The 25,549-nt window shown below is 43.4% G+C and overlaps 1 protein-coding gene across 1 annotated transcript; it reads right to left on the bottom strand.

Moving 5' to 3' along the window:
- Positions 1-1,468: 1,468 nt before the first annotated feature.
- Positions 1,469-25,188, bottom strand: LOC131240188 (uncharacterized). Its single transcript, XM_058238297.1, has 2 exons — positions 24,853-25,188; positions 1,469-2,027 (listed from the first exon to the last, which is right to left on the bottom strand). Exons 1-2 carry the CDS (start codon positions 25,094-25,096, stop codon positions 1,624-1,626), a joined length of 648 nt encoding a protein of 215 aa, XP_058094280.1. The 5' UTR covers positions 25,097-25,188; the 3' UTR covers positions 1,469-1,623.
- Positions 25,189-25,549: the final 361 nt, after the last annotated feature.

Raw genomic sequence — 25,549 nt, 5'->3', positions numbered from 1 at the left:
TGAGAAACATAGAGGTGGAGAGGTGTTTTAATAACAGGCTACTTCTTCAGTTTCCCTATACAATTTCCCATCGACGAATAACGTTCCCCCAGCACTCAACCTTGTGGAAGGTATAATGTGGTTGAGCGTATAGTACCTTTTCACACATACACACACACACACACACATACACACACACACACACACACACACACACACACACACTATATGTTACATATTTTGGTACTTGAAGATTGACGGCGATACACATACACCAGTGAGATGTTTAAACTCAGATGGTTACATGCTTGATACTTTGGTATATGTTACACATGTGCATAGACAAATATAATCCCCATGTGTACTGAAACCATAAAATATAATTACCAAGTAGCTCTACCTCTCCATCAGAGGTACCCAACATGCCTAAATCAAAAGCGGATTGTGTGACATATTGAGTAAACTACGTGGGGCCCATTGTGGATGCATGCAACTTATCCACGCTGTCCATCCATTTTTTCCAGAGCCCAAAATTGAACCATATCCAAAGCTCAAGTGAACCACACCACATAAAATAGTGGGGATAATAACATCCACCGTTGAAACCTTCATATGGCCCACAATGATGTTTATTTGTCATTCAACATATTTGTAAGGTCACGCAAGCATTGATGAAGGGAAAACACAATTATCAGCTTGATCCAAAACTTTTGTAGCCCCCTAAGAAGTTTCCAACAGTAGGCGTTCAATTCACATTATTTCCTATGGCGTAATCCACTAGTATTGGATATGATTCAATTTTGGGCTCCTGCTATAAAATGAGCTGATTAAAACGATGGAAAAATGAAGATAAGACAAATACATCATAGTGAAGCCCACGGAGTTTACTTAGTACGTTACACAGTATACAATTCACTAAGGGCCTGTTTGGTTTTCCAATTACCATGGTAGTTGGTTGTAAAGACATCATAATAACTTTTTTACTTGTATTATCAATGATTGGCGTAATACCGGTATTCCGCTTTATCATGCTTGTTTTTCAAAACTTTGTGGGTGTATTTACGGGCAATACAGTAGTCGCATGTTTGGGTTGACACTGTAGTAGTCACATCAAGGCATTTTCTCTCTTATGGTGTCCACCATATTAGCTATGGTACTGCAATCAACTATTTGATTTTTTTCAGCTGCGTTGAATATATACCGTGCGGCAACGATCGCCCACCAGTGGGAATTCTTTCAGGCATATTATGTTGTCCACATGCCTTTCCACCAGGTCTCAATTTGGGATACAACAAATGATGATCTTTCTTCACTAACTTCAATGGTCTACAACATAAACCGATTTGCACCAATATGTATTCCATCTCTCTGTAGTGAACCTATTGTAAACCGACGTTTAGATCAGTGTTGACATATCAAACGATGGAAACTAACTGGCCAGTAGCAGTCTAAGATAAGCACCAACATAGGAGCTTACCTGTTCTCCCAAATATAGCAATTGACCATGCAAATGACAAGTCCAGCATTTAATCACAAACCATTCGTTTAAACATAGTCCCTTTACTACAAGGAAGTAAATCATTGTCCAAAAACATATCCCAAAACGTCCATAAAAACGAAGCAAACACAACCTAAGGCTGACAGTCATATGATGTGACACGGGAAGAGATAAATGGCGAGGATAATAATCAAGCAACCGATTATCATCCTCATCAACGCCTCCAGTGCACCAGGCGTCTCTTCAACGCTATCTCCCTCTGTCCCGTGCCCGACATTGGGCTGATAGTCATATGATGCTGATCTAGAGCTCCCTATAGGATCGTTGCTACAACCGGCAAAATAAAGTGGTCCATGTGTCGAGACCATGTTGTCATAATCCACTGTCACCTCTCCCACTCCTATCTTCTGTTGAGCCGACACATCGCAGAAAGCTGTCCATTGAGTAAATGCCTCAGACGCCGATTTGTAGCCACGGAAGATCGCTGAAGAATATCCTTCAACCTGTTGACGACACTCCTCCCACGTGTAATAGATTCCGGGCCGGCGACCTTTGAAAACAACATACATCTTTTTACCCATTTAAAGATAACGATATTTTATTATCAACGTCAATCCATTTTCACAAATAATGTTACATATAATCAGAGAGAATACTATATATATATATATATATATATATATATATATATATATATATATATATATATATAAGCACATGAAATTAGTGCAGCTATATTGACGGTTAGAGCATACCTGAAGCTTTTCAAAATAGAAATGTTAAATTTATTAATCTACACTACACACATTGCAAAATTATAGAACAGGATAGTCATAATTAATATGAAGTTAGCAGCACATTTAAACAGTAATGCAAGTTAACAGGCATCGATGGAGATATCATTAAATACAGATCACAATAAAAAAAAACACAAAAAAATATCATCCAAATTAGCTTAGTCATCCAGCTAGTGAACACAACTAGCATGTTTAACCAGAAAAAGTTAAGTCCAAAAAAGATTGGCTGTCCAACCAATCAAAACAACAACCATGACGATCAACTTCAAGGGACTATGCTCAGTCGGATGACTGATCTGGAGCAAGCAGCGTCAACACAAACTCCAACCTTCTATGCTCAGGGAGAGAAAGGAATGAAGCAAACTGTTGTTCATCTTTCGATAGTATCTTTGTAGCACGTACGATCTCATAACCTGTAAGACCCTCAATTTGCTCCAGAGCTGGTACCACCTGCGACATATGTACCATGTCCATCCCTTACTGTATGGTAAGGGCCAGTGATTTGACGGCATCAGCAACTTCACTCATTCCTTTGCCGATGATATCACAAGGGCGATTCATCCTAGTTCGCTTCCTTAAACTGGTTGTGCTTCCTGCGTTGACGAAGTTGTTCCCATTCACAGACGGACTTCGGCGTAAAATGTGATTACTACCATAGCTTTCATATGACCAGTGGATGTTGTGCATACTGTCCCCTACGTCATCACTGGATAACACAAGAGTATCATCATTTAGATCAACCGACAGTGTCGGTGAAGTATCAAGATCCCTGGGCCTTCTCAAAAGCGGAGTATTGCGCATGTTTCCTGTTGTCACGCCCCAGACTCGGTAACCGGACTCACAAGGAATCCGATGGCTGGTTCTAGCCGCGACAGCCTCCGTAGTACCCCATTCTCGGCTCTTGAGGCAAGTTCCGATCCTGAGATCCTATAGAAAGGATTTTCATAATAGTATAATCACTTTCTAATATGAGCATACCCAAGATCACAGCAAGTACATCTGAGAATAACAAAGGGCATACATCACAAAATCCACTAAGAATTTGAACTTTTACAAGTTTACATCAGGTTCAAAAGAACATACATAAGGTAATAAGGAAAGAGAGAGAAATCAGCAACACTGGAGTCCTCAAATGCTCAACTCTACTCCACGATCTGCTGCTACAACGTCTGCCTAGAGTCTCCTGCACGCATCAATCGTGCATAAGCTTATAGAAGCTTAGAGGGTGGTGTAAGTGTGTGTCACTGGTGCACAGAAGAATAGTAGGAGATGCAAGAAGGGAAACATGCTCAATGAGGATATCACCAGCCTTAAAAAGACTTATCATGAATATGATGCAATGAGTACTGGACATCTTACCAAGGCAATGCATGAAGGGGGTTACATAGCCAATACTAATGTGATGCAAGTAATATCAGTGCTCATATCCAAACCATATGTCAAGTACATTTCCATTCATAAGAAAATCACCAGGGTCCATTACACTTCTGAATGACTGCCGATTTACAGACCCCGCACAATCAAACGAGCGTAAGAGACCTCACTTCCCGCATGTGGATAGCTAATCACCAACAAGGCCTGAAGGTAGCGGACCTATTTACGAGCTGGTCAGACTCAGCCTAGCAATGCCTCCTCACACCAGGTAAGTAAGGCGGCACCCCTATCCAACCGACTACATGACAGTGGGAGTCACGGCCTAACGGTATAAGGCCCTCGTGCGCTCATAGTTTTCACTTGGTCACAGCGTTGGAGTAGATCCTTGGTACCATGGAAGTTTTGAGAATCTCACCCATGGGCATCCTATGCACCCGGTATGCTCAAGTAATATTTTCGGTGTCCACACATGCAACCATCCATAAATGTCCCTGTGGAGGCAAGGCCCTGATGAAGCAAGGGCGATATCATCATGAAATGCGATGCTAATGCATGAGTCGCACACACAGATCATGCACAAGTTTCAGGCACTCAATGTGCATAAGGGGAGAAACTCCATCCCTCAATGACCACCATACAATGCAATCAATTCATACAGATGATGCATATGGGTCGCAACGATGTAAGTGTGCTACCTGTGAAATATGGAATCGTCCGTCCCAAGGAGGGTCAAGATCTAGGCACATAGACAAGTATTCTAAGAAGAAGAGAAGTCCTCTAGTGGGAGCCCAGTACTTTGAGATGGCCCACAAACTAAGAGAGTTAAAATTCTAAGGAAGAATGGTCCTAGCCAGGCCCAAGGTGGGCCTTTAACCACCTATAAGGGGCTCTATGGGCCTACCTTAGGGCCACCAAGGAGGACATGAATCCTCAACTGGGTCCCAAAAGGTAGCCTGCTACGTATGCAAAAAAAGGTCCAAGGCACAATTAATCCATGGCCTAGTGGGCCATACACTAAGCCCAAAACAAAGGCAACCTGGTGGGCCCTTAAGCAAGGTTAGGGCCCAACCATAAGGGTCATAGGTTCACTCATTGTGGTGGGCCTAATGGGCAGCCCATTATCCCAACATATGAAAAATCCTTAAATTTTTAACACAAGTAAGTTGGGCCTCACATCTCGGCCTAAGTATGGATTTATTATAGTGGGCAAACAAGGGCCCAACTACTTGAGTATTTGGCCCATAAGGCTCATCACAATGATGTGATAAATATAGGACCCAAGGGTTCAATGGGCCTATCAAAAGTTCCAGCCCAACCAAGGCTATAAGGCTTATACTTAACTAAGAGACTAGCTCAAGAAGAATCCTATCTGGGATGGGCCTTTAATCATACACTAATTAAGTCCAAAAAAATATAAAATTAAGATGGTAAGATACTGACTTCATGAAACGCCCTGAAATTCGGGGGTCGAGCATAACTCAGCTCCCGAGTTCCAAAACATCACTTATGCAACATATTTAATTATGGATGTATGTTGTTTGTATTAGTGCATAAAGCATGGAATAGATTAAGTCAAATAGCAAATATAATTCAAGGATAAGTGAAGAAAGCAAGCGGAAGACTTAAAAAAATATATGTACATGTGCAAATCCCTGAAATACATATACATACCAGGTCATAATACAAGTGCTAATATCAAAATTTCAAGTATCAAATTACATCATTTAATTCTCAAAAGAAATCCCAGCATCCCGCGCATCAGAACAAGGCTCACTAGAACCCGTCTGAAAACTGCATAAAAGAGAAAACGGCCTCATCATCCTCAATATCCGGCTCTGCCTCAAATGTTGCATCAATATCTGCAACATCAGCAACTAAGACAAAGTCTGGTGGGTGTTTAACACCGCCCCAGAACGTGGAGTGAGTGATCAACTCAATGGAACAATAAAGCAAATGTTAACATGTTATCAGTTCAATCAAGCAGTAATGATAAAGTAGAACAATTAAACATATCCTAAGTACTCTTGTTAATGTAAGGATGTATGAAGAATGATGCGTGCCCTCACGCGTACACCCTTAGCGTCTTCATCTTACGTTATGCATGACATCGCCTCAAAGTGCGTCACGTCTACAAAGCACATGCAAATGCGGTGCATGAACATGATTACCAAGTTGTTATTAGTCCTTTTCATACAATAGGATTGGGAAGCTAAAGTACCTTCCTCATATCACCATCCAAACAGTGATCCATTTTAGGCTCATCAGTCCTAGGCATCTCATACGATCATATGGTTGTAGGTCGTTGTAAAGGGCTCGTCACCAATCAATGCACGCCTATCATACCTTCGTTTCTACACTAAAGCTCGTCACCTCAATGCGGTATCCAGGCATGCTCGAGGTCACTACAAAGGGCTCGTCACCAATCAATGTATGCCGACAGCACGAATATAGTGTCCTATACCACCATAATCGGTTTACGAGTTTGTTGCTCACTGGTCACTACGGGGAGGCTCATTACCCTAGCGTAGGCTGACAGCTCGATCACGGTGTCCCATACCACCATGTCCGGCTCATGAGTCTTAGCGGATCAAGGTACCATGGTTAATAGGATTTCATCGGTAAGTTGGGTACCCTAGATTCAAACAGTAGCGTCCATACATGGTGAACATACATCGGACAATCGGGTTACTTGACGAACTCAACTAGCACGAGCGCACGTTGGGTTGAACGACATAGAGTGCGCAAACACTCCGCGTGGCCAAACCACTGCCGACAACTCTAATACGACTCGGGTTCGTCTAATCACGTCGTACGTGGCGAAAGCAATCTCAGCCACGAACTTAAGGCCAATTACCGATTTCCTAGACTAATGCATAGTCCCACACACATTTCACTACAACAGATATTCATATCTACAATTTAGAATAGTAATGGAACAACAACTCAAATCATGTAGTACGTAAGCATTTGAAGAATATCAACTTAACATGGATTTAAGCATAAGTAAGAGTTGAAATTAAACAACAAGGAATATAACTTGCATGAAGGAAATCATACACATTAATAGGAGTATTGAGAATCGCTTCTCAACGCCCGCAATTAGGTTAATATGCTACACTTTAAGCCATTCAGACATTTCTACAAACACTTAGAATACATAGTTCAACATACATGACGCATGTTGAAACACACGCATTTGGACAATTCCTTTTACTAAGGAGTTGTTGCACATACATCTAGCATAGGTACAAGACAAATAATCATGGCAATCACATATTCATATTTTATACGCATACGGTACTTTATACATACACATAGAATACACAAATCTCAATGTAACACAAGCATATCAGGAATGCAAAATAAACATAACATTTGGCATGTGAAATCTCATCCATAGCAAGAATAAACCATTCATTGACATTGAAAGCCTTGAAAACCATAACCTATACGATTAAAGTCCGCACCTTAATCCAGAAAAGAACACCGAACTGATTTCAGACGATATGTCTTCGTCAACGGCGACAGGATAACCTAAAGCAAGAATAAAAATGAGCTACAACAACACAAGGACTATTCTAAGCTCTAACACAGATTAGGGTTAGGTTAACTTACCCAAAAATGAACTCAGAATTGCCGGAATAACGATTCAAAAGTGAAGGTTCAAGGAAGAAGAAGAACAGGAAATAATCTAAGATGATTCACCAACTTCTCTCTCACTTTCTCTCTCTTTTCCCCTCTATTTCTTAGCTAGGGTTAGGAAATTCGTATGGAAAAGAGAGCGAGGGTTTTAAGGTCTATAAATAGGCCTAACATTGATGAAAATAACCCCAGAGCCAAGGTATACTTAGGGTATAACCAAAACAAGCCTCTCTCGATCCAACGGAGTACTTCCGGTGGGCCTATTACCACGAAAGGTTGGACTTAAGCTCACTGACCATGGATCTAGGTCAAGCTGAGTTTTCGTACCGACCGGATCTTCAGATCAGCCGTGGCGGACCACACCCAATTCAACGGTCACCGAAACTCGATCAGGTCCACAAGCACAAGGACATGCCTGGGCCACCTTCCCTGATCAGAGGGTGAAATTGGGTAAGAATCCAACGGTCAGATTGCTTAAAATCGTCGCGCAAGCGACACGACTAAGATTTCATAAAACCTTATTTAATTTCCAACCGTTCTCACACGCTTCACTCCAGACTCAATCAAATCGACCCAGAACATCACATGGACTTGATTTTTGAGGTGATGGTCTAGCCCAACATGGTGACCGCAACAGCCTAAGATCATCGCTATCGGACTTTCGATGCGCGGTCCAAGTCCGATCCAGAACTTCCAAAAATTCCCAAGAGTAACTGGCTTTAGCGATGAATCCCAGATTTCAGAGTAACATAGCGCTAACTATTCTACAGATTTAGAGTCATGCAGATCAAATTTAAAGTGATTGATGCAAATTTCAAAAGCAATCGAGTTTAGCGCTAATTACCCCAAAAAGCTTCTAAGGAAAATAGAGATAGTACTCGCGTCTTGGCACAAAATTTTCAGGGTCATTACAATCTACCCCCCTTAAAGAAAATTTCATCCTCGAAATTCATACCTTCTCATATTCCTCAAGGATCTGAGGGTAGCTCTTTCTAACCTCAGCTTCAGATTTTCAAGTAGTCTCTTCCTCACTATAATGCGTCCATAGCACATTCACAAGAGGGATAATCTTGCTACGCAATACCTGCTCCTTCCTGTTTAGAATACGCGTCGGTCGCAGTACATATGTGGCATCCTCGCTCAATTGCACCTGCTCCTAACTGATAATATGCGAAGGATCAGGAACGTACTTCTTCAGCATAGAAACATGAAATACGTTATGCACGCCCGCAAGAGGTGTGGGTAAAGCAAGGCGGTATGCTACCGCTCCCACTCGATCTAAAACTTGAAATGGACCAATAAATCTCGGCATAAGCTTCCCCTTCTTGTCGAACCGCAGAACTCCCTTCATAGGAGAGACCTTCAGAAATACATGGTCTCCAACCTCAAACTCAAGCGGTCGCCGCCTCTTATCAGTATAACTCTTCTGCCTACTCTGGGCTGTTAGAAGTCGACGTCGAATAATGTCAACTTTCTCTGAAGTTGCCTGAACCAACTCTGGGCCAATCAAACTACGCTCGTCAACTGCTGCCTAGCAATGCGGTGCTCTGCATGGGCGACCATACAACGCCTCATAGGGAGTCATGCCAATACTCACCTGGAAACTGTCATTATACGCGAACTCTGCATACTGAAGACAATCATCCCAACTGTCCTTAAAATCCAAAACACAAGCTCGCAACATGTCTTCTAGGACCTGATTCACGCGCTCCATCTGCCCATTTGTTTGCGTATAAAACGCGGTGCTGAACTTCAGTTTCACACCCATCGCTTCCTGAATATGAGTCCAGAAGATAGATGTGAAACGCGTGTCTCTATCAGACACAATCTCCAAGGGAACTCCATGCAGACGTACAATCTCTTTGATATACAGCCTAGCCAACTCGTCTGTAGAGTTTGTGACTCTGATCGGTAAGAAATGAGCCGATTTCGTCAATTGGTCGACTATCACCCAAATAGAGTCATATTCCTTCCTCGTTCTCGGCAACCCAGAAATAAAATCCATAGAGATGAAGTCCCACTTCCATTCTGCTATGGGCATGGGCTGCAGCAACCCAGGAAGTCGGCGATGCTCTACCTTGACCTGCTGGCACGTGAGACAACGAGAAACAAACTCAGCAATATGGACCTTCATGTTATCCCACCAATATGATCTCCTCATATCCTGATACATCTTCGTGCTACCTGGATGTATCGTAAGCTTAGAACTATGGGCTAACTCGAGAACATCCCGTCTCAAGTCAGGGATGTCAGGAACACATAACCTTCCACGAAATCGTAAGCCCCCATCAGAACTAACACTCCAGTCGGAGTTCTCATCTGTACCAACCCGCTTCCTCATCTTCGCCAAAAGCTCATCATCTGCCTGAGCTGCAACGCTCTTCTCGTCGATAAGGGGTTGTACACGAATGTGTACGATAACCTCATACGGCTCTACTATCGTAAGCTTTTGCTCAAAATCTTGCACAAACTCCAACATATCCCATTCTGCTATCATCAGCGGAGCCGCAAACTCAATAGCCTTCTTGCTACTCAATGCATCTGCCACAAGGTTCGCCTTGCTCGGATGGTAAGAAACATCGAACTTAAAGTCTTTCAATGTTTTCATCCATCGGCGCTGCCTCATATTTAAATCACGCTGCGTGAAAATATACTTAAGGCTCTTGTGGTCGCAAAAGAGCTCGAATTCCTCACCATAGAGGTAATGTCTCCAGAGCTTTAATGCAAAAATGACAGCTGCTAACTCCAGGTCGTGCGTAGGGTAATTCTCTTCGTGTTTCCTCAACTGACGCGAAGCATAAGCAATCACCCTATCCTTCTGCATAAGGACACAACCCAGGCCAATGCGAGAGGCGTCAGTATATATAATATACTTAACCCTTTGCTCTGGCAATACTAGCACAGGGGCGAACGTCAACTTGTCCTTCAACTCTTGAAAAGCTTCCTCCGCCCTCTCATTCCAAGCAAACTTCAAATCTTTCCGTGTCAACTGCGACAACGGTCTGGCAATCTTCGAGAAGTCTTGAATGAAGCGTCGATAATAGCCTGCAAGACCCAGAAAGCTCCTTACCTCAGTAACTGAACCAGGCTGCTTCCAGTCCTGCACTGCAGCTACCTTGGCAAGATCGACAGCCATTCTTTCCTTGGACACCACATGTCCCAGGAACTTGACTTCCTCTTTCTAGAAATCACACTTCTTGAACTGCGCAAAAAGCTGATTCTTCCTAAGAGTATCCAAAACCGCTCTTAAGTGCTCCTCGTGTTCTTCCCGACTCGCAGAATATATCAAAATGTCATCGATAAAAACAATGACGAATTAGAACAAGAATGGCCGAAACACCCTGTTCATCAGATCCATGAACAAGGCCGGTGCGTTCGTAAGACCGAACGACATCACAAGGAACTCATAGTGACCGAAGCTAGTCCTGAAAGTGGTCTTCTGCACGTCCTCACCCTTGACGCGCAACTGATGATACCCTGACTGCAGATCAACCTTCGAAAAGTACCGTGTCCCCTTCAATTGATCAAATAGATCATCAATCCTAGGCAAAGGGTATTTATTCTTCACAGTTACCAGATTCAGCCTGCGATAATCAATACATAATCGCAAGGAACTATCTTTCTTCTTCACAAACAAGACAGGTGCTCCCCAAGGAGACACACTAGGCCAAATAAAATCCAAATTCAGTAAACCATCTATCTGCTTCCTCAACTCCTCCATTTCACTCGGAGGCATAAGATAAGTGGGCAATGAAATGGGCGCCGCACCAGGCATGAGATCGATAGTAAAGTCAATCTCACGCTGAGGAGTTAATCCAGGAATTGACTCAAACACATCTTCAAACTCCCGAACTACCGGCGTGCTATCAAACGCCGACTCAGCCATACTCTCCAACAGAGAAGTATAATAATCAAGACGAAGAGGGTAACTGACCTGAACTGGGAAAGTAACTGTCTCGCCCTCAGGTCCATGGATAGTCACCGACCTTGCTTCACAATCAATCTCTGCTCGCATCCTCGTGAGCCAATCCATACCCATAATAACATCGTAATGATAAAGAGGTGCGACAAAGAAATCAACATGGATCGATCCACTTCCTAGATCAACCAAACAATCCATACAACGCTTGTTCATAGCAGAGAAAATCCCCATAGTGGTAGTAAGCGTCACTCCTTGCATAGAAACAATGCTCAAACCCAAAAGCCTAACTGCCGCATATGATATAATAGAGGTAGTGGACCCTTTATCCACCAACATAGAAACGGGAATACCTTCAATGTGCGCTGTAACCTCGAAGGATCTCGGCACCAAGTCAGACATGGGCGCTTCAGCTGAGAGCGCATGAACTCGAGCCTGCTGCTGACGATTCGACGGAGGAACCATGGGCCGTTGAGGTGGCCTGAAGTTAGGTACTGCAGGTCTGAAGGATGGATGAGCTGGCGCTGAACGAAGAGGTGGAGGAGAAATAACCTGAGGCATCAGACGGCTAATCCTCTGCGGTGGAGTAAAACCACTGGCCCGCATACGCGAAAAGCAAAAACGATCCAAATGCCCCATCTTCCCATAATACGAACAGCGAAGATCAGCTCTCATCTGCTGAGCGGGCGATGCTGAACGCCTAGGAGGAGAATCTGCCCGCGGCCTCTTGCCGAGAAAAGGTGCACCCTGAAAGTCAAGTCGCGGCTTAGGAACCATCGGTGCTCGTATATGGGACGACCTGTCCCCGTCCTGCTCTGCTCGCAAGGACATGCTCACCAACTCCGCATACGAAGAAATGCTAGCACAACATATCTTCAATCGGATCTCATGCCTCAATTCCTCAGAAAAGCGCCGCATCCTCATCGGTTGATCGCCCAGAATCAAAGGAACATACCGACCTAGCTCAGTGAACCGGTTCTCATACTCCGTCACCGACAACCCTCCTTGACGGAGGCGAAGGAACTCCCTCTCCTTCTCATGTCGGTACGTAACCGGAAAATACTTCTCGTGGAAGCGTGCCTCAAACGCCTGCCACGACCACTCAAATCCTTCCTCGACAGTGCGAAGAACACTGTCCCACCATAGACTAGCCTCCTTCTCAAACATGAAGGAGGCAAGTTCAACCTGCTCAACCTCTAAACAATGCAGCGGTCTCAGCATCTTAGAGATGCGATCGATCTAATACTCGGCCTCCTCGGGTCTATAAGAACCCGCAAATGTGGGAGGTCGTAAGCGCTGGAATCGCTTAAAAGTGCCGCTCGCACTGGCACTCCCAGATGGAGGCATAGGTGAAGCAGGAGGAGTCGCCCCTAGTGACTAAGCAAAGATGCCAGCCATGGAAGATAGGAGCTGCTGCTGTTGTTGCTGCCGGTGCTACTGTTGCTGAATCTTCTGCTGCTGCATCAACAGCATCATCTGCTCAAACCTATCAGATGGTAGAGCAGGCGAAGATGCACGGCTCGGCTCAGGAACCGAAGGCGTGACTGGAGGAGACATAGGTGTCGGCCCAACACCGGCATGAGACGGGCCCGTCTGTGGATCCGTCTGGCTATCGCTCAGGGGAGGAACCCCAGCAAGCGACTCAACCAAGGAGAGACGGGCCGAAGATTTCGAACCCTTAGGAGGCATTCCCTACATTCAACAGAGGATGCAACCTGTAAGATTCTACGTCCACATAATCCATCCACATAGCATTCACAGCACAACTTCAAAGACAAACAACATGAATTCCATTAAACAAAATCGTCGCAATACAAGTAGTGCAGCATTACATGAATCACGACAGGGAAAGCATGCGAACTACAACATCTAACACTTCAAACAACAACAAACAACTACAAACAACTCCAACTACAAAGCCAACAATGGCTACACACAGAAAGAAACAACAAAACAAAGCAAAGGACGACTACAACGACAACTACTCGTCGGAATCATGAGATGGAGGCGGGGCACTCTTATCCTGCAAGCAACACAGGATAGACTTCGGAGTTCGAGTCACCTTCTTAAACTTATGCTTCACAAAGCCTTGAAGATCCATGATATCCTGGCGTAGAACAGCCTGCCCTTCCTCAAGCCGAGCAATACGGGCATCCCTGGCAGCTTGATCTGCACTCTGCTCTGGTGCCACAGGAGGAGAGCTCTCACTCGTATCCTGTCCCTCTACCTCTTCCTTGTCCTGCTCTGTTTCTTCTTCAATATCAGCACCACCTTTAGCATAACTCTCATCCTCATCACTCTCTGACTCATCCTCACTCTCTGAGGCCTGACGACGAGGACCAATCTCCATCTGCTTAAGGGTCGTCAGATTAATATGACGAACAGGAACCGGCTTCTTTGCTCTAAGCCTATAGCCAAACTCATGTGCAAGCTTATAAATGAGGCGGCCAAAAGGAAGCGATTCGGTCCTCCTAGTCGAACGAGTGATAAGGATAATCTGACGCAAGATGTACGTCGGCACACACAACTTCGCTTCTTGCCCCACCTGATACAGAAAATCTACCATCAGGCGCGTACATTAGCTGCGATTGCTCCACCTGGGATATACATTGAACGTACACATGTGGTGAAGCAAGTGAAAGTCGTCCGTCATGTTGGTAGCCAGAAGGCTCCTATTTGGCTGCCATTCGACCAGACGACCACACAGGAACCGGATGCGACGATCCCTCTCACGCATACTGTTCAAATTCTTCTCACTGGCATGCACCTCACCGAGTGACACATTCAGGAGTCAGGATATCAAAACGACGTTGACCGTGGCCTCCCGACCGCTACCATAAGGAATCTTGAACTGCAGAGGCTCCAGCGAAGGATCACGAATATTGGCATAAAAAGCTCGAACGGTACTTGCATTGGCGCGATACTCACCCTCAAACAAGGGACACCAACCAGCCCCTTCCACGCGCTCCAATAATAGAAACTCACCAAACAGCCGCGGATCAACATGAGCCTCAAAAAGGACCCTATGGCCTTCATAGACTCCATGCGATAGCTCCACCAACAAGGTTTTACCAATGGGAGCTCGATGATCAAGGTCCCGCTTGATCTGGAATTCACGAGCGGCGGTTGTGCTCGCGGCGGCACCTCTCGGCCTCCGTGCACAGGTTAGGCGGCTAGGCCCGGTTTCATCCACGGGCGCTCTCTTCTTCCCCATCAAAGAAATAAGGGAGGAAATGAAAAAGATGGCCGTGATAAACTCAAAGAGGGCCATGAGAAATGAGAGAGAGAAATAGGAAGAAAAGGGGAAGCTCCCACACACTAAAGATCCCAAAAGAGGATTTGAGAGCCCAAATGAGAAGAAAAGGAAAGGTAAACAGCAATGGAAGGTGAGGTTTTGAGATGGGTAGGTAGGGTTTGCACGAAAATGGAAGAAGAAGAAGATTTGGAAGAGATTTAGAGGAGTTTGGAGAAGAACTTGAAGGAAAAGAGAGCTAGGGAGGGAGGTTTGTGAAGGAAGTAGGGTTTAGAAGATGTTTAAACCAGCAAACCATGGAAGGGTGGGCCACATTAGGCCATACACTCGTCGGCCCGAGCCGACCCTCCCGGCCTGGCCTGCTAATCGGCGAGGCCTCGCCGAACCCGCGATGACATCGCCGGTCTCTGGACCGACCGGCGATGGCTCGCCGATTGGGCGAGGTCCTCCTGGTCCCTTAGTTCCAAAAAGATGTGGGTCCCCCCTGGGCTCCACTGAAAATGCCCCGATCGGCCCCTTTGCATGGTTCGATGCCTATCGGGCCATTCGGGCAGAAATTTGATACAAACAGAGATTTCTTGAAGATTTAAGGGTTGAGATGGGAAGATAGACCATCTATACTCATTAATAGATGGTCTAGGAGAGGTTTCGGGTCGCTGTGTGTGATCAGGAAAGAGCATAGACTCGATCTCGACGATCGTTTTCAGTAAACTTTCGCCGATAGAAGCAACGGAACACAAACACACAATCTACGATAAACTCGCACCCAAATACACTAAAGTGGCGACAGCGTGCGGTGTATGACTATAACCCAGGTCGGTTTAATCCAAATCATGTTCTGATACCAACTTGTAACGCCCTGAAATTCGGGGGTCGAGCATAACTCAGCTCCCGAGTTCCAAAACATCACTTATGCAACATATTTAATGATGGATGTATGTTGTCTGTATTAGTGCATAAAACATGGAATAGATTAAGCCAAATAGCAAATATAATTCAGGGATAAGTGAAGAAAGCAAGCGAAAAACTTAAAGAAATATGTGTACATGTGCAAATCCCTGAAATACATATACATACCAGGTCGTAAAACAAGTGCTACTATCAAAATTTCAAGTATCAAATTACATCATTTAATTCCCAAAAGAAATCCCAGCATCCCACGTATCAGAACAAGGCTCACTAGAACCCGTCTGAAAACTGCATAAAAGAGAAAGCAGCCTTATCATCCTCAATCTCCAGATCTGCCTCAAAGGTTGCATCAACATCTGTAACATCAGCAACTAAGACAGAGTCTGGTGGGTGTTTAACACCGCCCCAGAACGTGGAAGTGAGTGATTAACTCAGCGGAACAATAAAGCAAAGTTTAACATGTTATCAGTTCAATCAAGCAGTAATGATAAAGTAGAATAATTAAACATGTCCTAAGTACTCTTGTTAATGCAAGGATGTATGAAGAATGATGTGTGCCCTCACGCGTACACCCTCAGCGTCTTCATCTTACGTTACGCATGACATCGCCTCAAAGTGTGCCACATCTACAAAGCACATGCAAATGTGGTGCATGAACATGATTACCAAGTTGTTATTAGTCATTTTCATACAGCAGGATTGGGAAGCTAAGGTACCTTCCTCATATCACCATCCAAACAGTGATCCATTCTAGGGTCATCAGTCCTAGGCATCTCATACGATCATATGGTTGTAGGTCGTTGCAAAGGGCTCATCACCAATCAATGCACGCCTATCATACCTTCGTTACTACACTAAGGCTCGTCACCTCAATGCGGTATCCAGGCATGCTCGAGGTCACTACAAAGGGCTCGTCACCAATCAATGTAGGCCGACAGCACGAATATAGTGTCTTATACCACCATAATCAGCTCACGAGTTTGTTGCTCAATGGTCACTACGGGGAGGCTCGTCACCCCAGCGTAGGCCGACAGCTCAACCACGGTGTCTCATACCACCATGTCCGGCTCATGAGTCTTAGCGGATCAAGGGACCATGGTTAATAGGATTTCATCGGTAAGTTGGGTACCCTAGATTCAAACAGTAGCGTCCATACATGGTGAACATACATCGGACAATCGAGTTACTTGACGAACTCGACTAGCACGAGTGCACGTTGGGTTGAACGACATAGAGTGCGAAAACACTCCGCGTGGCCAAACCACTGCCGACAACTCTAATACGACTCGGGTTCGTCTAATCACGTCGTACGTGGCGAAAGCAATCTCAGCCACGAACTTAAGGCCAATTACCGATTTCCTGGACTAATGCATAGTCCCACACACATTCCACTATAATAGATATTCATATCTACAATTTAGAATAGTAATGGAACAACAACTCAAATCATGTAGTACGTAAGCATTTGAAGAATATCAACTTAACATGGATTTAAGCATAAGTAAGATTTGAAATTGAACAACAAGGAATATAACTTGCATGAAGGAAATCATACACACTAATAGGAGTATTGAGAATCGCTTCTCAACGCTCGCAATTAGGTTAATATGCTACACTTTAAGCCATTCAGACATTTCTACAAACACTTAGAATACATAGTTCAACATACATGACGCATGTTGAAACACACGCATTTGGACAATTCCTTTTACCAAGGAGTTGTTGCATATACATCTAGCATAGGTACACGACAAATAATCATGGCAATCACATATTCATATTTTATATGCATACGGTACTTTATACATACACATAGAATACACAAATCTCAATGTAACACAAGCATATCAGGAATGCAAAATAAACATAACATTTGGCATGTGAAATCTCATCCATAGTAAGAATAAACCATTCACTGACATTGAAAGCCTTGAAAACCATAACCTATATGATTAAAGTCCGCACCTTAATCTAGAAAAGAACACCGAACTGATTTCAGACGATATGTCTTCGTTAACGGCGACAAGATAATTTAAAGCAAGAATAGAAATGAGCTACAACAACACAAGGACTATTCTAAGCTCTAACACAGATTAGGGTTAGGTTAACTTACCCAAAGATGAACTCAGAATTGCCGGAATAACAATTCAAAAGTGAAGGTTCAAGGAAGAAGAAGAACAGGAAAGAATCTAAGATGATTCACCAACTTCTCTCTCACTTTCTCTCTCTTTTCCCCTCTCTTTCTTAGCTAGGGTTAGGAAATTCGTATGGAAAAGAGAGCCAGGATTTTAAGGTCTATAAATAGGCCTAACATTGATAAAAATAACCCCAGGGCCAAGGTATACTTAGGGTATAACCAAAACAAGCCTCTCTCAATCCAACGGAGCACTTCCGGTAGGCTTATTACCACGAAAGGTTGGACTTAAGCTCACTAACTATGGATCTAGGTCAAGCTGAGTTTTCGTACCGACCGGATCTTCAGATCAGCCGTGGCGGACCACACTCAATTTAACGGTCACCGAAGCTCGATCAGGTCCACAAGCACAAGGAAATGCCTGGGCCACCTTCCCTGATCAGAGGGTGAAATTGGGTAAGAATCCAACAGTCAGATTGCTTAAAATCGTCGCGCAAGCGACACGATTCAGATTTCATAAAACCTTATTTAATTTCCAACCGTTCTCACACTCTTTACTCCAGACTCAATCAAATCGACCCAGAACATCACATGGACTTGATTTTTGAGGTAATGGTCAAGCCCAACATGGTGACCGCAACAGCCTAAGATCATCGCTATCGGACTTTCGACGCGCGGTCCAGGTCCGATACAGAACTTCTAAAAATTCCCAAGAGCAACTGGCTTTAGCGATGAATCCCAGATTTCAGAGTAACATAGCGCTAACTATTATACAGATTTAGAGTCATTCAGATCAAATTTAAAGTGATTGATGCAAATTTCACAAGCAATCGAGCTTAGCGCTAATTACCCCAAAAAGCTTCTAAGGAAAATAGAGGTAGTACTGGTCTTGGCACAAAATTTTCAGGGTCATTACACTTAAATCCTCCTCAGATCTAGTGGGCCATATTGCCCCAAAGAACATCTATAGGCAACAATTATTGGGCTCAATGCCAAATTCCAGCCCACCCAAATTTCTGCGTTGGTTGGAGTTCAACAATAGAAGTATTTATTCCTGATGGCTCACACACATCACTGTGGGCCCCACCAGATGAGAGAGGATATGCAACACATATATCAAATGGGTCAGGCCGTTGGTATGCAGGCCCAACAGTAGCCTAAGGCAGGGATGTCCTATGTGTAGGCAGCCCTATGGGCCTGGGGTGTCTGGCCCAAAATCCACCCAATGGGCCCCAATTGAATAAAAAAGGGGGAAAGGATGATCAATCCCCTAAGAACCCCACATGGATGGGTGGTGGGATATACAACACATCAAAGTGGGCCCACGAAGCAGGCTGGACGCCCCAGCCTGGGCGTCCCTGCCTAGCAGACCACTTCCAGCCGTACCACGGGCAACTCAAATGTCTTTTGGGTCTAAAATTTTATAAAGTGATACTTACATAAGTAACCCACACCCCTACAAAATTTCAAGATTTTTGGATACTTAGAAATATTTTAATTTATTTAAATGAGACAGACTGTCCAGAAAATCGGACTGACCCTAGACGTCCCAACGTGGTGGGCCAGTCCGGCCCTCGCCACGGTGTGCACAGGGGTCCATTGGCCCTGAAATTTGGTAAGTGGGTCCTATCATGGGTGGACCATAGCTCTACAAAATTTCAGAATTTATATATGTAATTTATTTAAAGAAATCAATCTGTCCTAAAAATCGGATTGATTTGAACACCATATTGTAATGGGCCGGTCCAGCCACCACCATGGCGTGTACATGTGTCCATTGGCCCCAAAATTTTGTAGGTGGGTCCTACCATAAGTGTGTTACCTCCCTGTAAATTTTTATAATTTTTAGACACCTAAAAGTATTTTAATACATTTCGGAATTCCAACCTGTCTAGGGTGGATTGTTGCTGGAATTGTATCTGTCCCTATGTTTGGGACCACATGGGGTGTGCCTAGACCCACCCAAACCCTTGAAAAATTGGGGAAAAATGTGGCCCTACATCTGAAAAATAAGTGGAGTTTACTGGAGTCCAAAAAGTCAGGTGAATATAGTATTTTCCTCCATACTGTATTGCTGAACTGTCTAGAAATTTCTGGGCAGTTAGCCATCTTTGGCCCAACCCATGGGCCTCAATCATGGGAGGTAGGGTGTAGGCCTCATACCACATCAAAGTGGGGTCCACAAACTACAAAACTCCTAAAGAAATTTGGGATAAAAAGGCGTGCAAATAGGTCTAAACAGTAACTCAAAATACATGCTTCAACTGGGCCTGAAATCTGGACAGCAACATAGGCTGTCCATATTTCAGCCCATGCAAATAAATCAAGGGGTCCATAGCCCTGTTTCCTCATATGGGGTCCACCTTGATAGGTTCACAAAATTCAAGACCCATCAGAGCTCTCAAGCCTCTATAAAAATCCATTTTAGAGGCCATCCAGACCATGCATGCATGATTGGGCCTAGACGTCCAATCAAGGTGGGCTTGGACGTCCCATCTTGTTGGGGGCCCGGGATGTTGCTGACCTACTTTGGTGGGCCACATATAATAAGAAAATATACAGAAGTAGATAAGAGAAAGGAGGGGGAGAAGGAGCAAGATCGCCCATAGGTGGGAGGTCCCGCCACTAATGGACCACCCCCACACAAATCCACACCATCACTATATCATACACTTACATGCAAACCAAGATACATCAAAATAAGTTGCTGGATGGTAGAGATTCCTTCCCTACATGCATGCAAAGGCCTAGGTGGCCCATGTGATGTAAGGTTTATGAGGAAATCATTATAGTGGGTCCATGAAAAATGGCCTACCATGGAATAGATTGTGAAGGATCCACGCCCTTGGCCTTCATCCTAGGAACCATATAGGGTCTCCACCGTGGATTGGTGGGCCCTACATGCTCCCGTGTATATAGAAAAAGGAAGGGAAGAAAGGAAAGAAGAAGAAAGAGAGATGAAGCCAAGAAGAGCACCCACCTTAATGGATCCCACTCCAAAGTTATATCAATCTACTCTTCATGCTCCAAGGGACATGTTTCAATGGGTGAGATGGATTGTTGAAGGTTAGATGGGAGGGAATTTGAGGGAGAAGGGGCTGGAGAAGAGAGGAAGATGGAAGGGAAGTTGCTAGGGAGGGAGAGAGAGAGAGAGAGAGAGAGAGAGAGAGAGAGAGAGAGAGAGAGAGACTTTTAAGACTTGTAATGATGAGCTCTCTCTCTCCTAGGCAATGATGGTGGCCTATGGTGATATTAACAAGGCTTAGGGTAATAGCCTTTCTAGAAATCTCAACCTAAGGTGAAATGATAGCATGGGAAAACGTGCAACCCATGGTGGGGTCCACCAATCATGCAATCAATGGCCCATATCGATCAATGATCATAACTTGAGATGTATATATCGGATTAATGCACAGGACGCGGTGACGAGGCGGACGCAATGGCATAGGTCTCAGGTCAACCCGAGTCGGGTTTATATGACTGAACTCAAGGGTAACCGCAAACACTATCCGAAGGCGGCGGGTCGCCGAAATTCGACCGATAGGACCGTGAGACTATGATGAACAAGATGCATACTCACACACACACATGTACACATGAGAACTAGGGTCAGGTCTCACACCTGTGGAAGCACGCAATCTAGTTGCTCGATCATTACCAAATATGTATGTTAGGTCGTCGTACCTTCGCACTGTTTTCCCGCGACATGTTGTGCGTACGGATGTGACTATTGATAACAACAAAGATAAATCAATATAAGTAAACAAACATGAGATGATACGTATAACTTAGGAATAAAAATAATTGCTGGAGTTATACTAAATTTAATTTCGAAGATTCTCTCACCCGTATGTAATCCTCCCAAACATCGTCCGGAGCGGTTATTACCTTCAAGTCATCGTCCCAACCAAATCCACTAGCGTTTAGGGTATCCCGAACCTCGAAATACAACCTTTCCATAGTGCGGAGGTGATTCCCAAAATGTTTCTCTTACACTGATATTCCTATTGCACTCCTGATGCTCTCCACGACTGTTTTATACGTCTCCTTCTTAAAACCATTCGCACTCTTGCGGCCATTTGCAACCACATCCATCAATGTATCAATCAGACAGTCATCCATTTCATCTGTCCATCGCATTGGGCCACTCGAGGATCCACTTGCATTAGGTGATTTTAGTTTATATTTTCTCGGTGTCCTGCGGGGTGTAACACACAGTTCTTGGCCAGGTTCTTTTGTAGGAGTTGATTGGTTGTTTCGGTTGGTAGGTGACATTTCACCTTCACTAACTTCAATTATCTACAAATAGAAAATGAAAAGATGTAATTAACAAATCATGGTTGATATAATTCATAGCATTATTCCAAAAATTTTCATTAAGTTGAAGGAAGATACACATAATTAAAACATGATACAAAACTTGGAATAGAGAATAGACATATTTGAAAATCTCATTTACTATTACTAAAATCTAGACACATGCTTGTAAGTAACTGAGATTATCATGACATATTTCTATTACCTAATACAAAACAACAATTTCATGCAGTAATCATATTATACGACTCATAGGAAGAGATTCATTCCACATCTTCTCTGCAATATTGTCTCAATATGTCGCTCATTCATCCTTTTCACGTTGTGTGACATTATCCTCACATGGTGATAGATCCACACTCTCTGTTACTTCCGTTGAGGTGTCCTTCTCTTCCATTAAACCATCTCCCCCACATATACAAATAAAGTTGTGTGACACATAACATGCGATCATTATCTTCACTTGCATGTTAAAGTTGTATGGTGGAGCTGATTTGAGGATTGGAAATCGCACTTTTAGTACTCCAAATATCCGCTCAATAACATTTCGTAATTGAACATGTCGATAGTTAAAAAATTCTTTCTTATTCATAGGATTGCGGCCCGTGTGATATTCATTAAGGTGGTACCGTACACTACGATATGGACCCATAAATCCAAGTGAATGGGCGTAACCAGCATCAACTACGTAGTATTTACCTACAATTAATTACGAGTATGTGTCATGATAAATGAAAGGAAAAATCATCTTATAAAGATATTCCATCATCTATTGATATTCAAAGTACCCTGTGGGATAGTAAAATGATCAGTGGTATGTGTCAATGCACTCTTTAAGACGCGTGCGTCAGAGGCAGATCCTTCCCATCCGGCGAGCACATATACGAAGTTCATATCTAACCCACATGCGGCCATTACATTTTGAGAGATGATCCCTTTCCTGTTACAGTAGGTTGCACTTTCCAATGCTGGCACCTAGGCGGGTACATGAGTGCCATCAATTGCACCAATACAATCCTAAATTCAACATGTATTATCAGCAAAGAAATAGTAAAAAAAGTTTAAAGTATGAAGGGTTGTTACAATTGAGCTTACCTGAAAATATGTGCTCCATTTTGGCTTGGATTGAATCTCGGGAGGTGTTTCTGCACTTGGCAGTTTAACAAAATCGGGATATAGTCCGACAACAGCATCCAAAGCTTTCGTAAAGTAACAGCTAACTGTTTCTCTTGACCTTAAAAACCGATTTCTAATTATACGGTTTCTCACATTATGGCCTACTGTGTAAAGGAAGATGACCAGTTGTTCCTTCATAGAAACATGTTTCCCGTCGGGAAGCATATTTCTATCATTGAGAAGGGAGCAAAGGTTGAAGAATGTGGCCTTATTCATTCTGAGTTGAGCAATACACACTTGCTCTCTTTCTCTAATTATCCCATTTATTATCCTGCTTCTTTCATAGTCTCCAAATCTTGAGGATGTCCTAAATAAATAATTGATGCAATATTCTCCCACTGCAATAGTTGTTGTTGCTGCAACAAGTGTAGTTCCAAAAGCAGCCACTTCCTCTTCTGTCCAGCCATGTCCCTCCATGTTACGAATATTTCTCATGCAACACACCGAATGACAGCTAGACAACAGCTATGACACAATATCAAATTCCAGTATCATATTGGTCCGTGATTTTGGTGAGCAAAAGAAGACATATAAACAGTTACTTAGTGCCAACAGTCTTCTCCTAATTGATCATAATCAGCAACAGTACAAGACTCAGTAGGTCTCAGCCTGACCCACTGAGATAGTGTCACAGTTGAATACTACAATGCTTCATCAAGCTTCTGACTACATGTTGATATACACACGCAAACACTTTTTGATTTACATTACTCCAACATATGTAATATATATGAGGCTGAGAGAAATGGAAATCTGTATATGCAATCTGTAAATCAGTTTTACCAAACTGACAAACCACGTTTTGAATTACTATAGATATGAGAATGGAGGTTATCTATATGGAACCTTGAATATTTAATATATACTTCTGTTTCCAGATTATGACAAACCAGTTATTGCAAAGCCATAGATATCAAAATCGAAGTTTTCTATAGGGAACTCTGAAATTGTAATATCTAAATCAGATTCAGTTACATGTCAACCCAGTTTTCGCAATAATAGACATATTACATTCGAAATGATCTATATCGAAATCTGCATATGTAATATATAAGATTCTTCAAGACAATGCAGGTTCTGCAATACTAGAGATAGAAACATCCAAACAAAAAAATTGAAATGGCCTACAACACGATATCCCCCCCCCCCCCCCCTCACTGTCATATAGATGGTGTTGTCATTGCTATCAATTCAGGGTGTATGAATTGAAATGTTTATAGTCATCAATCAACCCGTAAAACATCTCAATATTGGAATGAAATGCCATACGTTGGCTCTCATGTGGGGACTGTAAGCGAGCAGAAACACTTTTCTCATTAGGATCATATGTAATAATTTTTTTCCCAATGCATTTGAAATTCAAGATTATCAGAACATTATCATCCAACATCCCACAGCAGCAAAGTTTACAAGACATTGTTTCAACATTTAATTTTACACCTGTTGTGATTAGGATCATAAGTAAAGTAGGTCCATTTATGTCAGCAACTGTAAATTGAAATTTATCAAAGCATATGACCTTCCAACGGCCAGAGCAGCAGCTACTATCAACAATTGTAAAAGAACCCAAAGCGTAGCATTTTCACCTATTATATAAAGAATTTAAAGATAAAAAACAGATCTGCATACGACGACAAAACCAATTGCTAGAGAAAATGGTATAACAAAAAACTCAAGAAAAACAGTAGAAAACAAATATCAAAGCTTTTCAAACTTTGAGATATATGGAAAAGCAGAGACCCATCCAATGAACATGATTTCTGTTACGCCAAGGCTATCTCAGGGATTGAGATATGAATAAGAATGAGTAGGGCTACACGCTTGTCACTGAAGATGAGAGATATGAATGCTTACCTCTCGAGGAATATGCACAGGAGATGGAGAAGAAGTCCGGATCTGTTGGCTGAGCAGTCCGCTGCAGGAAGATGAAGTGGATATCAAAATCAGAGATGGAGAAGAAATCTGGCGCATGCAAGACAGGATTTCCCAACAACATGCAATCCCTGAATAATACAACAACATGCAAGGAGGTAAACATGCATAAACATGCAAGGCCCCTGTAGAGATCAAACTTCCCTTCGTACATTCCTCTCGGCATTTGGATGTGCTGCGGCAGCGTTCGACGATCTTCGGCAAGATCTGTTCCGAGGCCGATACCTGTGAATCATGGAAAAACAGACGAACATGGCGTCAATGAAGGGAAGAGCTCAAAAACCATTTGTGTTGAGATGGGGAACATCAATGGGTGTTGTCTTCTCACCATGTAGGTCCGCAAAATCGCAGTAGTCCGGATCGGCTCCTCCCTGCGAAGAATGACTGAGACGCCATGAGAAGGTTTTAAATGCTACAACTGTGCGAACGGAAACCAACGATGCACTTGCGGACCACTGTATGTACGAATGACCGGTCTGCTGCGAGACGGTAATCCTCTCGATTACCTGCAGCGGATTTGACACATAGTTGATTCAACACCAGCTTGGACAAGTCGACTCGAGACCGAACAGGTCAATTCAAGTCATGGAGTCTTTCAACCGATGGATGGGCCATTGCT

This window comes from Magnolia sinica, chromosome 3 (assembly GCF_029962835.1).
Source record: "Magnolia sinica isolate HGM2019 chromosome 3, MsV1, whole genome shotgun sequence".
Classification (NCBI taxonomy): domain Eukaryota; kingdom Viridiplantae; phylum Streptophyta; class Magnoliopsida; order Magnoliales; family Magnoliaceae; genus Magnolia; species Magnolia sinica.
This window is presented reverse-complemented; position numbering and strand designations above follow the sequence as displayed.

Excerpts from the sequence above, each read along its gene's own strand:
- LOC131240188 (XM_058238297.1), bottom strand. The coding sequence starts at position 25,096 with ATGCCGAGAGGAATGTACGAAGGGAAGTTTGATCTCTACAGGGGCCTT. Across the intron at positions 2,028-24,852 it reads CTGTGCATATTCCTCGAGAG|GTCGCCGGCCCGGAATCTAT; the intron begins GTAAGCATTCAT and ends TTGTTTTCAAAG.